Below are 18,324 nucleotides of genomic sequence, written 5' to 3'. Positions count from 1 at the left end.
ATACTGAGCACACGGCATGTTGCCTGTGTGTGTGTGTGTGTGAGTCTGTTTGAAGCTGCTTGTGTGTATTCAAGCTGTTTTCCTGTTTCCTGTGTGGATTTGTTCACGAGTGTTACTACACTACATCGCGGACTGAGTGTTTGCACAACTGCTGTGTGCAGTGTATCTGTGTGCTGATAACAAGCATCATAACGGGGTAGAGGGTTCAAGCCAGACTGTGTATTCATCTGGTGAAGCGAAAGATTAGTTTTTGTTGGACACAGGAAAGAACATTTTCTCCTTCATTGACTAGATTTGCCCTGTTTTGTAATGGTGCAGAATGATCTTGATATTGCCTGATACACGTCAGTCATTCATTCATTTTACAACTAAGCCTTTCCATCACTTACACGATATTGGTGGAGTCAGGAGTTTGGGATTTACCTGTACAGCCTGATCCCCTTCTCTATGAAATTTTTGATGAGTCCGACTTTAGTGAATCTCATTCTACCACTAAGTTGAGACGCAGGAGAGGTTTATAGTTGTGGCTACACTGATCCCAGTATGTGAATCAATCCGCTGGTTTATTTCTTGGGAGGAACTGGTGAGTCAGCCCAGTCCCAGCCAGTTCCCACTGCTTAGAGCACAAGGACATTTTATAAGGACGCATTTAGGTAAAGGTTTCTGTGCTGTAGATATGTGAAGGCTTGTTGTTCATGGATTTTTGAGTAGTACTTGGTTTGCAAAAGCATCATTATGAACATGCAAGTGATTCAATTAAAAAAAAAGATCTTGACCTTGTTAAAAAACAGCATTTTGATTGTGATGTTGAAAGTACTGGCTTTACTAGTATCTGCTACCAATACCAGCATCAAATCACCATCAACATTACACATATTGCTTAATTTGATTTTGGAAAATGCTATTGTTTCCTTTCCTGACAAGCATTAGACGAAAAGTTCGATACTTCTGTCCTATCAGTATGCTAAAAACGAAGCTATTGCCAGCAGGTGGTTAGCATAGTTTAGCATAAAGACTTACTGTTACTGTTCTGAATACTATTTCTGGGGCTTCAAAGCTTCAGTGAAAACAATACTTTCCTCAGACTTATGTACTTTGATACTTTGTTTCTTAAAAGAAAATCCAAACAAAAGAAATGTTCAAATACTGATTTAATCAACAGTTACCGTGGCAGTGATAGAAGCTTGGAAGCATTTGAGTCAGTCTTAAAACTTCAGAGATGGTGGTCGGTGGCTTTTTTTGTCTTCAGACAGAACCAAGCTAGCTGTTTCCCCGTTTTAAGTCTTTATACTAAGCCAAGTTAAGCTAAGAGGCTGCTGTTTTAGCTTCATATTAAACATCCGGATTTAAAAAAAATGTGTTGATCTTCTCATCTAACTCATGGTGAGAAGGTGAATTTCCCATGATGTTACAGTATTTTTTCAACAAGTTTTAAGTTTAATGATAAGAACATTGTTTGTAACTTAACGTAAACAAAGCTGAAAGCAGTTTATTGATTTCTCTACCAGTAAAGTGTTAACTTTGACAAAAGCATTCCTAAAAATGATCATGTTATCAGTCTCGATGTCGTAGGCCCTGAGCAAAAAAAGCATAACAGTCGCATGGTGCATGTTTGCCTCAGAGAAAACCCCGGCTAGTGAATCAGCTCTTAAACTGTTTTGAGGAGTTGTCAAGGTCTTCCTCAACGCTCAAGATCATGAGGGCAGATTGGTTTGAATGGGATCATTGAGCTCATACACACAGCTGAAGTGCCACGTTGACGTTGTTGTTGTTTTTTTATCACCGTTGAAAATTCATTTCCGTGGACTATATTCTAGTGGTTATGTCTGACAGGACGAGGACATTTTTGTGAACACTGGGCCTTTTTTGTGGAGGAGTGATAGAACATTAAAAAATAGGATCAAAAAACAAGCATCTCTCACCTCAGGCATGACACCTGGCAGATCAAGAAAAGTAAAACCAAAAAGAAAGGAAGCGAAAATCCACAATTTTACAGGGACACAAGACCACGTCCCTCCTTCTTACTTTGGCTCAAGGAGTGTTTGTTCTCAGCAGAGGTCATTGAAGTGGCCTAATAACTGAACTCTCAGAGCAGAGTGCTCATTGATCCTTTTCTAAATGTCAGAGTGCTGAAGAAAAGGAAGATTTTCTCTCATTTTCTATGTGTTTTGAAAGTTGTTGTCTTGAACTACGTTACACGTGGGCACTGATGATTCATGCCTTACCATTATGGCATAATCTATAATATCTGTCTTCATTAAATGCTCACAGCAGGATGCATCTTAGTGAAGAGTGCTCTGATATACTGTCTCTGTGTGTGAGTGTTGCTCTTCAAATCTGTGCTGTACTTAGTGGGGGGAAGTGATTTGCTTGGTAAATTGCATTATTACAGGCATATTTCACTGATAGCATGGTAAATGAACCAGTCTAACAATATCTTTCTGTTCTACAGTTTTAACACGCCCTCAGCATTATAGAATAAGATTCTGTGGCTGTTTCTAAGCACTAAATAGACTTTTCTGGTTTTATGCCAAATAGTAAATAAGTCTTCAGAACCTGAAGGATTAACTTTGACATGTTCAAGTGATTATAGATGCTGCTTTGTCTTATTTACTGTAATTTTTACCTCTTCACAGGAACTGGAGCGAGTGACAGCGCTGCAGACTAACCTGCAGCTGGCAGCAGTCATTTGCACTAATGCAAGGAGGTAATGGTGTTTTATTGCATATCTATTCACTAAATGAGATAGCTGCTGAAATAGCTTCATTCAAAGTGTGTCTGCATACTACAGTAAGTGCTTTCTCATAACACAGCATTCCTTTCCTTCATAGACAGTCAATCCGATAATATGGCCACAAATGACAAATTATTCTGTCTTCTACGCCCTTGAAATAAAGTCAAAAACATGCAATTATACTTAATTTAATTTATTTTTATTTATTTAAAATGTATTTAACCAGGAAAAGTGTGTCATGGGCACGACAGGCAATAACACATTAAGCAAAATTTCAGACAACATATAACAGTGACAGATGATACTCTATTTTCTACAATAAGTTACTTCTTTGTTTACTCTGCTTGTTATCATGTTGTTGTGGGTGACAAGACAAGAACTTTCTTAAAAATCTTGATAGTAACAGTATACCGTATATTGTAGTGTAATAATTCCTTAAGGCATAATAGATTTTGTAAATTTGACAAGTGACAAGTGAAGTGACCATAGGGGAACACGTGTCTTGTGTTTATTCTAAGCACAGATAGAGGCATGACAAGATGAGTGCTGATTCTAAAATTGAGTTTACAGTTCTAGTTAGGATTTATTAAGATAAGATACGAGGTGTGAGATATGATAGGTGACAGCCACGAATTTCAGAATTGCTCCTGTAATAGGAAGATAGGATTTTTCCTACCTTTAAAACTAGCAGTTTGGAAATGATTCTGTAATGAAGCCCCTGGTACCACCATCTCTGCATTAATTGCAATAATTAACTCACCATAATTTCTGTGTATTTCATATGCAGTCCATCAGTTACAGACCATTCCCTACTTAGTACTGAGTCCTACTGGTGCATCAATTTTTCTTGCTCACCACAATGTAGTATACAGTGGTATGAAACTGTATTGACGGTATATTCTCTCTGTATTGTGACATCTTGTGTGAAGGCAACTGAGTGTGGCGAAGGAGGGATTCACAGAGGCTAGTCTGGGTCTGTTGGCCAATCAGAGGAGACGACAGCTGCTGACAGGCCTGCTGAAGTCACTGAGGACCATCAAGACGCTGGTAAAGTTTACACACAGTTTACACTCAACATATTCTGTATTCTGCATCTAGCTGTTGTGCAGCATTTTGACACATAGATCTGTGTGGGCTCTGGTAATTACACTTGTGGCTTTACCTCCCTGAGCACGAACAGTCTGGTCCATCACTGAGGCGGACCTCTGACCTACTTTAAAAAAAAATCTCCCTTAGTCCCACGTAATTGCACGCTTTTTTTTTTTTTTTTTTGATCCTCACTCTAGCACCCTGCATGGATTGTCATTCTGATTTGGTTCACTTTCAAAGACCAAATTAGTACCTGCCAGCATGAGTGCCATGCCCTACACAGATTGTTCCAGCATCCGGTGTGATGATTGTTTAATTAATTGAAAGGTGGATAAAACTCAGAAAGTTATCTACCAGTTATGCTTTGAATTAATCGGGCGGCTTATATTTAAAAGGGCAGTTGACCTCAAAATCAAAAATACATATTTCTTCTAGCCTGTAATGCTGTTTATCCATCTGTACAGTTTTTGGTTTGAGTTGTGTAGTTTTGACTGCTACCATACTTTTATCGATTAATTGATTTGGTTTTTTTTTCTATTACAAAGAAAATAGTTCCTTCATGAAATTGATCACAACAGGGACTGCGAATTACATTGAGTACCCGGGTCTTGATTTTTGGAAAGACACTGGTTTTGAATTTTTCAAATCTATTTTTTTGGTGCTTTCGGCACCACAAGACGAGTGCCATGTAGTTCCATTATATTGGAGAGAAGGCAGATGTCTTTACATCTCCGAACCTCTGCAAGTCACACCAAAACAATCTGGATGGACAAATCCCATGACAGGCCAAGAAAAAAAAGGTGTTTTGGGGTGAACTGTCCCTTTAATCAACACATTGATATGTATATGTATCTTTGTGAGCTGCAACATAATTCATGTACACTGTAGTCTAAGGCTGCAGGATGTGGTAAAAAATCATATTGGGATTGGGATATTTTGATTGTTATTGTACTTCATAATAATAATACTGTTTTGTCGCCCGACTGCAACTAATGATTATTCATTCATTCATATCATTGAAACTGACGATCATTTTATCGAGTCATCAAACTGCTGTTAAGTTGATAAAATGTCAAAGATGTACATATCTTATATATCTTTGTTTCCTTAAGCCCAAAATGACATCCTCAAATGTCCTGTTTACTGTCACAGAGGAGAAAAGTAAAAAAAATATTCACATTTGAGAAACTGTAATCATAAAATGTAGTTTTTTTTCTGAATGACTCAAAACTGTTGATTATCAAAATAGTTGGCTGTTAATCTAATCTAAGACTAATCATGGCCACTCTATTTGTCACACATTTTTACAGCTTCTGCAATTTCATATTATCATATTATGATTTTGGTAATATTTTGATTAATTGTGCAGCCCCACTGTAGTCTTGAGGAAAGTTTTTTTTTCTTTGCCTGTCAAGTGTTTTTTTTTTTTATCCCCTTGGGAATCTGACCTTCTTACTACAAGACTCTACCCAGAGCCGTTATCTGAAATACAGTCATGAACACAGTGTGACCTGCTACTGCTGTGAAATGAATCAATGAAGTCTACAGTAATCATTGCACATAAGATTTAAAATTAAGATAAAGTTAATCATACTTTCCTTTAATCATTTGCTCATTTGCATTGATCATTTGCTATAATCATTAAAAGATTTTATCAACAGGGTCACAGCAAGAAAGCATGTAACTTGTGTGTAATATTGTGGCTTGTTAGTGATTTGATGCTGTATTTATGTCCTCCTCTTGTCCTTCTTCTCCTCACAGCAAAGAACAGATGTAAGACTCAGCGAGATGCTTGAGGTATTGTAATCTTTTCTACACACAAAGGCACACATGCAGAGACATATTTATAGTTGACTAGAAAGGTCAAACATCAGCAGGGATTCTGCATTGACAGCCAAACCCGCACAACCCACACTAGACAGTCCGACAAATGCCTATCTGCTGTGAGCGTCGGCTGTAACACATGGAATAGATTTGACTACCACTGAGTGAAACCTTGGTTCTCCATGGAGTGTCTGTCATAACAACCAGTTTGAAGAAGATCAAACTGAATCAGACAAAACTGATGCGCAGAAGTCATACATAAAACTGTCAGCGTTCAGAATAATCCTGAATTAACTATTTTTATGATATTTTGTTGCCTGTTTGATTATTTTTTGTTATAAAATTATACAGATTATGCTGTACATGCAGTGCCGGTCAGTATACTGTATTTCTCACGTGCCCTCCATCATCTGTTTCTGTAGGAGGAAGACTATCCAGGTGCGATCCAGCTCTGTCTGGAATGTCAAAAGGCTGCCAGCACCTTCAAACACTACAGCTGCATCAGGTACAGTATGAACAGACTGACTGAGTGATGTTTAGTCCCAGCCAACTTCATTTTCTATGGTTGGATAGAGAGATTTCTGACCTTTGTAGAGTAAAATATGATATAAACATGAACATCCTGAGTAATGTTGGACTGGAATCATCAGATGTCATCTCTGCGTGGGTAGAGCAAACTAGGAAATTGGTCCCCTGTAAAATTGTGACCCTATGCTGGAATGTAATTGGTCTCATTAAGAGCCTTTTTATTTCCTCTTGTTTTGCGCACTGGCATTGCCTTGTGGCTCTGCTGTTACATTGGTAATGACGTCAAAGTAGTTTTTAAATGTCTTCTATCCGCCAATATTGCCAGTGGGCTTTTAGTTTGGAAAACTGTACAAAGTCTAAACCAGGACATTTTTTCAGACTTAAAGCTTGCTGCTGTTACCATTGTATTAAAGAAGTTTGTGGTTGGCTTGTTTGGAATAGGCGGCTGCCAGCTTTAACCATATTATCCCTTATCTCGTACTGCGAAAGCCTTTAGCTCTTAAATAGTTGTTGGATTGAAATGTATCCAGCTACAAGATGAAGTTACACACACACAGACAGGCAGGCAGCAGGCTGGTCTTGTACTACTGATGTTTGGACAGAAAAACACATCAACAGAGAGACAGACAGGCAGACAAATTCAAGGAGACACATGAGGATCAACTGTGAGTGTTTAGGGGTACAAGACAAATTTCCATGCGAACGGACAATAAGGCGTTATAACCTTTATCTTATACATGGATGTTTTTGACCATTTTTGATTTGTGCCCACACATGACCATCATGATAAACCCTGGTCTCTCTCTCCTTCTATTAAGATGAGAGTAAGTTAAGATTTAAAAGTACAGGGTATACTGACGATTGTGTGTGTGTGTGTGTGTGTGTGTGTGTGTGTGTGTGTGTGTGTGTGTGTGTGTGTGTGTGTGTGTGTGTGTGTGTGTAATAAGCATCTGTGTGTGTACACCGATGTAAGCTGGGTCACATTGAGCACCAGAGGGGCAATCATCTCTGTCCTTTGATTTCCTGTGTAATTGTGCTCAAATTGTAGCAGTGGGTGGGTGGGTGGCACAGTGCTCCTTTTTGTGTATTGATTGAGGATTGATCAGGGATGCACGCCATTACTGCCTCTCTCCCTCTTACTGCGACACCTTTTACGGATTCAGGAAGAACATTTCATGAATAGGTGTGTGTGAGAATGAAGTTCTTTAGCTGCTTACATGGTGTTCCTGCTGTCATTTGTGTTATTTTGTCAAGTGTGTAGCAGTGTCTGTGTGTGTGTATGGTCTATTTGTAGCCTCCTAAGACAGTGAGCTCTGTGTAAACTAGGGCTGCAACTTATGATTTTCAATTAAATTTTTCAGTTAACCTTGTGATTATTTTCTTGATTAACCAATTAGTTATTAGTTGTTTTATGTGCAAAATGTCAGGCAAGGGTGAAAAATGTCAATCAGTGCTTTCCAAAGCCCAAGATGGCGTCCTCAAATGACTTGTTTAGTCCAAACCCAAAGGTGATTCAGTCTACTGTAAGAGAGGAATAAAGAAATCAGAAAAAATATTTACATTTAAGAAACTGGAATCACAGAATTTCAAAATTTTTTTCTGAAATTACTTAAATCGATAAATTGATTACCAAAATAGTTATTTGGCAATTGATTTAATACTTTACACCTAATCAATTGATTATTGCAGCTCTACTGTAAATGCACAATTGCTTCGGCAGATAGACCTTTTAAACGACACTTAGGACATGTAAAGCTGTGGTAGGAGGCTTATTTTTGGCGTCATTGGGCAAAAGTTCCATAATAACCTTTTAAGCATATTGTAATTCCAGAGGTCTGAGAGAAAACTATATTTCTGTGCCTTCTCTTTGGCTCTGTTTTCAGGCTTAAGAAAATCTAGCTTGTGACAGGAGACTTTGGCCAATCACAGGTCGGTAAGATAGTTGATTATTGAGTGTCATCCCTAAATGCAAACATTTGATGACTTGGGAAAGACCAGAAAATGTATCAAATCAACTTTTGGCAATAGAACTTCACTTGGCTGACATTAATTATGAGTGTTAGTGTTGAGTTCATATCAGCAGTAACAGTTCAGCATTCATTAACCGCAGTGTATTAACAGAGAAAACAGAAAACACTGGGGCTCAGGCTGTGACAATGCTATTCAACAGACAGAACGACCGCTGGTCATCAATATGGCAACATTATGCAGAGTGGATAGTTATTGTGTGGACGTGCAGCTGCTTTATTTATGCAGATATCACTTTTGTTTTCACAGTGTCATTAATTTACCATTAATAGCGTTTCATCTCCGTGATAATGCACCCTGAGTCTGTAGGGATGGTGGTGTGCAGAATAGACCCATGCACCATTTTTTACCAATGAAGCCACCCATTACATCACATGAGGGAATGTGGTCATTATACAAAGAAGTACTTTTTTTTTTTTAACTGTCAATGTCACTGTATTCATGTATGGTCTTTGGCAGCTGGATATAAATTCGATTGCCCTCTTCACCCGTGCTTTGCTTTGCATTATGCTAATACCGCATTCTGAATGTAATAGATTTTAACATTGGTGCATTGATCACACATCTGTCACTCTTTGCATTAGCATGCACATTGCACTTAGGCTGTCTGTCCAAAATTGCTAGAAACCTGACTGGAGCCTCGCCCTCCCCAAGCTGCAAGTTTCCGGTCTGCTGCACTTAGATTTCACCTTGGAGCAATGCTTTCCCATTCCCTGCTGAATGTCCTACATGGAGGCTTTGTTTCATGCCTGCCCTTCCTTTGTCTCTTTCCCCAACCCTTTCAAAGTCAATACTGTTTTCCCAGGAAGGCATTTAACACTGCCTCGTGCACCGTCTCAGTCCATTTTCATCAGGCAGACCACATGGGCAGCTGTTGGACAGCAAGACCCCCACATGTCAGCATAGTGTTCATAACTGTGAACTCTGCTGTGGCCTTAGAAAAACAAAGATGTTATCTAGCCTACAGCATGTCTGTAGCATTGTGACACACAGAGATGTAAGAGTAAATAGCATTTTTTACTGTGTGGCAGTAATAAATTAAGATACATACATGTTAAATAGAATTTTCATGTGTCGTGCCGCTGACAGCCATCACTGTCTTTCTGTCTGTTGGGTTGTCTGTCCATCAGTCTGATACAGGATAAAATGATGAGGTGATGACATTTTATATACCAAAAGGTCAAAGGTCACCTTCACTGTGACATCATAATGTTCTGTGCTTGAAGCTTGCTATCGGTTATCTGCATCCCTCTGTAAAACTGGTCTGTAAATTAAGACAGCATGTTTTTCACTAGAAAGTATTCACTGGAATCATATGTGTCAGTCTAATGATAACTTCCATTTTGACAAAAAACACACTTAAAACGTTTTATTAGATTCCTTCAGAGTCTTCATTGCATATATTATATGAATCTGGACAAACATGGCTGGTGGCTGCTTTGGTGGAGGCATACATCTACAAGGTGGTAATTCTAATTCTGTTTTTTAATTGAACATGTACATTTTCCCCCTTTACATGGTTTTAAGATAATCTTGGAAGTAGTGTTATATATATAAAAAATTATAATCTCAGTTATATGCTGCAAAATTAAGATTTCACACAATGTTATACTACTGTAGATGGCTCAGAATATGTTATTTTACACAAGTTGCCACATAAATTATCAATGGGTTTTTCAAGGTGAAGCTCCAAACCTATATTTCAGCTAATTGTCTTCTTAGTATTGAGGGAGGTGGTTTGTTGAGGCATGCTGATGTACCTGAAGGACAGAGCTATTCACCTGCATGTTCAAGAGGAGCAAAGTGTAGGAAGAAGGGCAGAGGGCTCATTCATTTATGTGTCTCAGATACACAAACAGTTCTGTGCAGGCTGCCCCACAATCCACTGCAAGCGTTGCAGCAGTTAACCAATTTATTCAGGGCCATGGGCCTCCTTTTTCCTCTTTGTGGTTGTAGTGTATTTTCTTTCAGAGGCAGTGTGAGTGTGTAGCAGCGCAGATTTTTTTTAGGAAGATCTCCATATGTATCAGCCGTAGTAGGGTGTCAGTGGTATTTTTGTTTACTGGCTGGCTTTAAAGAGCTCATGATAGAAGCCCCCCAGCGCTCAAAACAACAGCAGAATTTTAGGACATATTCAAAGGCGGGTCAGTTACTTTGATCTGAACGACATGTTGTTCCGGGGTGTTTTCCTCTTTGGCAGGTTTGGTTTCACGCATACAAATTCAGCTGAACCACACTGCATTTTGTTTGCCTCTCTGTCACCAACATTACTTTTTCAGTTACGCTTGTATGCTTGGAAGAAAGAACATTTTATTTTGCTTTTCTTCACGTTGAGCTCTGGTTATGCCAGGGTACATTCATTTTTCAAGCGAACCTGTTTTAGTCTGACATGTTATCTGCTTTCCAAATGTTTGGATTTAATTGGATGTTCACATGAGCTACTGGACTTGATAGTCAGTTTAACAAACACATTAATAACCTTTGTTCTTTGGGCTAGCATATTAAAAAAATGGACACACTCTGCCTAAAGCATTGTGAGATATTAATGCATATCTTACCTTCCATAAGAAATGAACTGAAATCTTCTAACATTTGATTGTTGAGGTGAATGTTTTCATTTCTGCTGTAAATCTCAGTGGAGTTGGTATTGAACATGTGTAACACATTCCCCTTTTTCAAGTTTCCAAGTTTTTCATGGACTCTGGTCTAGAAAACAAACTAGAAAAATGCATGCAGTGGAGTGCAGATCCCTGTGGTGAAGCACCTACTGCAATGCCACCACAACTGCCAGGCGCAACCAGCAGAGATTTGTTAAGTTCTGTCAACATTAACATAACCCCCACATACATTGTCTGTAGCTGAAATAAGACTTCAGACTGAAGCAGCTGTTGATCACTTGCAGCCAAGAGTGGCTGGTTAAGAAGACTGAGAAGTCAACTGTCATTGGTCGTATAAAACAGAGCAAAAATAGCGATTGCAAAAAATAGAATTACTGTCTCGCACCACCAACCAGTCAAGTTGCAGTTTATATCCATGCCTGTCCACTCATATAACTCATATAACGTATGTAGTGAAGACTTTGAAGGAATTTGAACTCATGGGAAAAATCTGAACTGATTCCAGTAAAGAATTTCTAGTAAGAAACATGCTGTCCTCACTTTAGAGACCAGAGTTCAGATGACGGGCAAAGAGCTGAATATTTTAATGTCACAGTGAAGTTGACCTTTGAGCTTTTGGATGTAAAAATATCATAACCTAATAATTTTGTCCTATTAGATACTTCTGTGTAATTTTTAAATGTGTTAAGTGAGTTCACTGTGATCCTAACCCTTTAATCGGGTAATTTCAGAATCCAAGTAAACATTTGTGTCAGGTTTGAAGAAATTCACTCAAGGGTTTTTTTTAGATTTCATGTTCACAAGAATCAGTTGACCTGAAAATTTAATAACTCTGTTAACACTGTTCATAAAACATAAAAAAACATACAAGTAATTAAGTAACTTTTTGGTAGTTCTGAATCACAGAACTCGTTCAGCACATAGCCATGGATGTGCTCAAAAACACTAAAAAAACAAAAAAGTCACCAGCTGTATGCGGTGGGGCACCAGCATACTGAAAGTTGTGATGTACTGAAGTACCACTGTCCACTGGACTGGATTGGGCCACTCTAGAGAGCATTTATCATGTTTTATCTACCAGAGGAGCATTCAAGAGGGCAAGTCTGCTGCTTTTTTCCTAACATGAAGTCATCAGGGGAGCAGTCGTTTAACCAGTCCACCAGTGGGCCAATGTAATCTTGGAGTCAGAACTGTACCCATGGAGAAAGAGCCACAAATTCACTTGAGATGCCAGAGCCAAATATCTAGAAATTATATCTAATCTTATACTTGGAAAAAACAAGAAAACAATCAGTTCACATTCTCCTGGTCTGGCCTGATGGTTTCTTCCCCAGTGCTCTTTCTTCAGACTCTCTTCTTCATTGAGTCTTTTTCTTCCTAACCTCCTCTCTTTTGCTTCCCCCAAGCCAACCATGACTCACTCTTTGAAGCCCTTCCCCTGCCTTGCAACTGTGGCTAACATGACTACAGCAAATGTGGCATTCTTACAAAATCTTAGCATCCGGCAGGACCCCGAAAGCACAAGAGTCCACGCACTGTCTTTTTAGCAAGTCAGCACTCATTATGGAGGAACTTGCCTCAAGGCCCTGTGGACAGATAATGCCAGTGATAATTGAAAACGTGGTAGAAAAAAAAAACTACCCTGATTTCGACGTAACTCTATTTAAACCCATGTGTTCCCTGCAGGGAACAGATTGTTAATTAAGTTTTTCTCCTCATCTGTTATTTATGCATTCTGTCTGATCACGGGTGCCACTATGTGGGGAGGAGCTGCATCTGTACACACATGAACACTCAGTGGACAGTCTAATCTATAGTAGTATATGCCCAATAAAAGGAGGACTGGATCATACAGTGTGGTCTCCTGGGTTATTGCCTGTAAGTTGAACTCTTGTGTTTTCATTCAAGTTCCAGGTCAAGGTTATGAGTGAGCTGTTTAGCTTGTACTGGAGCCCTCAAGGATTCATGTGTGCAGCATTGTGCTGGTTTTCCGGCCACATTTTAGAGGTTGCTAATGCACTCTTAGATCATTTTAGCTTAGTGGTTATGATGGATGACAGCTTTTACTGTTCATGTGTCCTTCCAGGTGTTAAAAAAAGTTTGACATTTTGAGGGAGTACGCTTATTTGTTTTCTGCCTAAGAGTGAGATTAGAAGACTGATACCAATGTAGTGTCTATCTGCTAAATATGGAGCTAGAGCCAGCTTAGCTTAGCAAAAAGATGAAATCAAGGGGACACAGCTAGCCTTGTTCTTACACTTGGGTGATATCAAGGCATTACAGTATACCAGGCTATTTAGGAATCCCAAAGTTATAATTTTGAATACCACCATAAATGCAGCAATCAACATTAAAGTTCTTCTTTCTATTAAACTGATAGAGAGATGCTGTATTGAGGTGATATATTGTTGTGCACTGCATGCACTACCAGAGGTCAGTCACATCAGGCTTGGGCAATGTCTGCCAAATTGGCACATGGCGGTGTCCTCACCATAACCAGCTCACCACTGTAGTCACCGCCGCTTCCCACTGTTGCTTTGACAGCAATGTTTAACTAGCCAAGAAAAATCTGGCTCCCATCACCAGCACAGCGAGCAGGCAAATCAACTCTCACATCCATGCTGGATGAGCAGCTGATATACGTCTCTGTTTAAAAATATATATAAAAATATACGTCTCAAGTTTAAAAGGGTCTTCGTCTCCACACCACATGTCCGTAAGTTAGTTGTGTTCAGCCTCTAATACATGAAACAAAGTTAGCTTGTTAGCTCTTTATGCTAAGCTAAGCTAATCACCTGGTGGCCTTAGCTTTATATTTTTATATTTATATATATATATTTTCTGTAATTGGTGCATTTTAGTTCCTTTAATCAGTAGGTGTGGATCATGTCATGTTGGCGCCTAGTTCGTAATGTTTGTCAACCATTATGATGCTGACTGGTTCCTTTTTTGCAAAACTACAGTGGTCTACCTGACTTTCAGGTGTGGAGCTGGTCTTGTGGGATTATTTTTCTCTTATATGCTCTTCCAGTACTGTTCAGTTTGTGGTTTAGCCCACACTGCAGCGTGGGAGTATAGTAGAAGGGTCTGGGATAAACAGGGCATTTATGCTGTTGGCCTCTGCACCTCTGGTGTACCTCCTTAGTGTGGCTGCCAGAGCTGTAAGCCTTTGTTTAGCGCTCTCCTGGGCACTGCATATGGACATTCAGCTGTAGTTCTTCAGTAGCCAGGACCTGACATTGATCTGTTCACCCCTCTGAAGTTGGGCCAGCACTTACTTCTTTGGGTGTTTTCTTTATACTGGCTTCCAAATGTGGTTTCCACTGAGGGTACTGGCTGTGACTTGCCTTCACTGAGCTTGTGAATTTATGGTGTTATCATTGCTGTGGCGCATACCACAGCTACAGTGTGGTAGTAATGGAGATTGTGAGTAGTACTTCATTGGCATCTGCTGTGCCATATGGTTTGATGTTATAATCATCCTTGGCAGTCAAGTTCAGACGCTGATAGTTCAGTAAGAAGCTTCCTCTGAACTCTCACTCTAATGTCAGCAGAGTGGTATTTGTGTTTAGCTCATCTGTCTGTCGCTTCACATTGTGCTCACTGGCCATTATGTGAGTCTCAGCTTTTTTTTGGACAGTTAAATCCATAAGTCTCTTGTTGTGGTAGTGGCTTTCATTAACACTGTATTTGAAGGGGTATGCATGAGACTGATGACACTGTCATAACCATGTCATGACACCTGCCATGAACATGAAAGAGTCTTTATACATGTTTGACTGTTGTCAATAAGTGTCATTTGGTCATTTCAGTTGTCTTTTTATGAATTTTAACAAAACTATTTACCTTTATGGTTTAACTATACATTATACTGTCTTATATGGTTGACATTGGCCATTATGAGACCACTGTGATTGTGTCATGAATATATTCCTTGATAAATTAAAGTTGTACATTTTGTACATTTTTCATAAAGATGCTTTATTACACCATCAGATGCTTTTATAAGGGTGTCATGAGTAATTCTCTTGACTTCACATAAAGTGCTACCATTTGGATTTGTTATAAAGTTTTCACTAAGAGTATAGTACCAAGGTGACTTAGCTTACAGAGTTACCTGATGGACAGACACTGGTAAGCTACGTACTTGTTGCTAATGTATGCAAACTGCTATCTGCTGTTATCTGTAGTTGCTGGCATTAGATAGTTAGCTTGTTTAGCCCTATAGCTAGCTGTCTAATTAGCTGCCTCTGCCCTATAGCGCCAGAAGCTAAACTCTGCAAGAAAACCACCTTGTTATTGTATTCCCTGTAAAACTGGCCACCATAGTTCTTGGTTGATGTGAAGTCATCACAATGAAGACATCTCAAACAGGGACAACTTTGCATTAAAAATGACAATCGTCTGAATGAGACTTAATGACAACAGTAATAAAGGAGGAGCTCAACAATCATAAACGTTCATAAAGACTCCGTCATGTTAATTACAGGTGTCACAACATGGTTATGACAGTGTCATTTAAACATCTTCAAATAAAGTGTTGCTCACCTTTCTCTTTACTTTGTTTGAACATTTCCTACATGTTGGATTTTCAGTTGGTGTGGATTCCTGTATGTGATATTATTTCTCACTCATATATGGACAGATAAAAAAGGCATGAAGTTCTGAAGTGGCATGTACATTTTGTTACCTGTTTTGTAAATGACCCATGGGACACAATCTGCAGTTTCCTCTCACTTTCTCTGCTCTCTCCTCCTCGCTCCATCCTAAACTGAAGCTAAGATGCTTAATTAGCAATTTGTTAAGGACACTCTCTCCCTTGGGCAACTGCGGTCTCACAAGGCACAACATAAGAGCAGGCTGACCTGAAAAAGACCCCAAGCAAAGCAGGGACAGAGGCAGGGAAACGGTGGAACAGAGGATGATTATCAATGGGTGCAGTGCAGGGGGAGTCACAAGGGAATTGCTGGTGTCTTGGGATGGGCAAAATAGTCCTGATTTCTGTTACTGCTTTGCGGCTTTTGAGCTGAAAGCCTTTCTCAGGATGGGGCAAAATCACACGAAAAGGATGCATAGGCCTTTTCTACCAGTAATAGTCTGGTACATGTGAACGCTCACAATTTGTATAACAGATTCCACTGTGAAATTGAAAGATTATGAACACATGAAACACAAAAAACTCACCATCTCAAAATGTTTGTCGGAAATACATCCATTGCTTATACTTTTGCTCCCTCTTTTCTTTGTTTGTGGAAAATCACAAGACACACAGCTGCAGCATGTTGATAAAGGGGTTTTATTTGAGATTATTTTATTAATTTGAAAATATAAACTGTGCCATATTCTAGCTCCTATGATACTCAGTTAATCGATGCATAATTGCTAGCAGTTTTCATCACTGAATATCATAATTTATTATTTATATGCTAAAACCATGATTTGGTGGTTACAGACTGTAAAATATGAAGATTTGCTTACATTTGCTTATAATGATTCCTTATTTGTCTTTAGAATTGATGTACTAATCCACCTTCTTTTTTCCCCTTACAGCGAATTGAATTCCAAACTACAAGACACGCTGGAGCAAATAGAGGTATGTGCTCCTCTGCTTTATCTTTAATTCTATTGTTTGAGAGTGATATCATTAAGGAGGCCTTCAGCAGTGAATAATATTGTGATCTAACCTTGTAATTTTCCAGAGGCCCTCCTCCGAAAGAAGCAATTTATACTTCATTTCGACATTTTGATAGTTTGAGGTTCTCATTCTGGGTCTGGCAAATATTGACACATTCAGAAAGTCATTATTGTGAGTGTGCAAGCGCAGTAAATTATATCTGTTTCATCTCTAGCTGTGTCGTGATACTTGTGTGTGATAAATAGTATGCAAAGCAATTTTCTCTGCACCGCTGCTGCTGCGCCTCAGTAGATTAATTACTTACAGTTTTGTCTATACACAAGAAACAGGCGTGCAGGCACATACACATAGGTTGCCATGCAGCAAGGTGCCCATTTGTTTACCTGTCTGCAGCAGTTTGTGATTAAGCAAAGCAAAATCCTTCATAATCATACAGGTAAACAGTTGCACAAAGGATTTTGGTATCTAACACTTTCATCTTAAGAATGCCAAAACCTGAAAACATTCATATAAATACAAATAACCATCCCCTACTGTCCAGGCCCTCTATAGAAACACAACCAGCCAGGCAACCGAGTGATGCAGGTTTCCTACATATAAAAAGACTCACTTCTCTCACAAATGGTTAGGCATTTTAGAAATGCAACGAAAGTGTTATCAGTGATGTTTTGAATTAAGCACAGTGAAGGTCATGATAATCCAATCTATAATCACAATCACTGTATTTACTCCCTAATCATTTTCAGCTTATTTTCCTGCTGCTAATATTGTATTTAAACATATATACATGTGGGATATATTGTGATTATTGTAGAAAAGTCACAGTCCAAGTGAAAGTGACTCTAAATGTAGTGGATTTAATCAATGGCCTAGCTAGTGAATGATTTATCCAGATTAGCTAATTAGTTTGCTAACGTTGTGCTAACTTAAGCTAACTTGAGAGTTGGTTTTCTTTTCAACATAGACAAGCCTAGCACATAATATATCTAAATACAGAAAACTGGTTTTCTAAAGGTGCGGGTCTTATGAAGGGTCAATTGTATTATGTTCAAATGCAGTTTTAAACATGAAGCGTGAGAAAATGCATGGTGATGCAAGGTGTTTGATCACTTAGCCTCATCAGCGCAATATTCTTTGAGGTCGGCTTATTGTGTCAGGGTTACGCATCCCTGTACTCTCTAACTTCCTGCTGACCTTTTTGTACTCTTTTTTTTTTTTTTATCCCTTTGTCAAAGACTTACTTACACATACGCACTCACATCCACATCCAATTACCTGCCCCTGGCTTTGTGTGGTAGGTATACATCGGCACATCTATATCTAAATCCCTGGTCTTAGCGTTGATAATCCCTCTCTCTTCTTTTTCCCTCACTTTCACCCCTTTTTTTCCTTTGTCATCTATTTATCTGTGGCTCCAGGAGCAGCTTGATGTCGCCCTGTCGAAGACTTGTAAGCACTTTGATGTTTCGCACTACACCAAGGTCCAGCTGGCCTACACGCTTCTGGGCAAGACACAGGTCAGTGTTTTCACTCATCTACAGGGTCATGGGGAGTGGTTAAACATGACTGGATCTGATGGTCCAATTGTTGCCCTTACTTACTTCATGTGTCCTTTTGTTTGTTTGTGTGTTCCTCTCCATAACAACATCTCATTAAAATTTAATTAGATTAGAGAAATTTAAATCTTCCACAGAGAAGCTGGCTAAACCTTCACTGAAAACACAAGTATGTAATTTGGTTTATTTCAGTTCCTCTTTCTCATGATTATCCCTTCTTGCCTCAGTGGAGTGTTTTCACTCCAGTGAGTTAATTCAGGGTCTTCTCATTGGAGCAGAGAATACTTGAGGCTACAGTGTGTGCATGCCATC

At 39.1% G+C, this 18,324-nt stretch overlaps 1 protein-coding gene across 2 annotated transcripts in view; it reads left to right on the top strand.

The window, feature by feature from the left end:
* Positions 1-18,324, top strand: part of vps50 (VPS50 EARP/GARPII complex subunit) — a 138,848-nt gene that overhangs the window by 30,036 nt on the left and 90,488 nt on the right. For both annotated transcript variants that reach the window (XM_084739153.1, XM_084739154.1), the window contains exons 6-11: positions 2,637-2,707; positions 3,664-3,781; positions 5,585-5,620; positions 6,070-6,152; positions 16,372-16,414; positions 17,875-17,973. In XM_084739153.1, coding sequence (XP_084595279.1) covers positions 2,637-2,707; positions 3,664-3,781; positions 5,585-5,620; positions 6,070-6,152; positions 16,372-16,414; positions 17,875-17,973 — 450 coding nt within the window. The remainder of the gene's footprint in view (positions 1-2,636; positions 2,708-3,663; positions 3,782-5,584; positions 5,621-6,069; positions 6,153-16,371; positions 16,415-17,874; positions 17,974-18,324) is intronic.

This window comes from Lutjanus erythropterus, chromosome 16, assembly GCF_056507025.1.
Source record: "Lutjanus erythropterus isolate fLutEry1 chromosome 16, fLutEry1.hap2, whole genome shotgun sequence".
Lineage (NCBI taxonomy): Eukaryota > Metazoa > Chordata > Actinopteri > Lutjaniformes > Lutjanidae > Lutjanus > Lutjanus erythropterus.
Note: the sequence above shows the minus strand (reverse complement) of the source record. Positions and strands in the feature narration are given on the sequence as shown.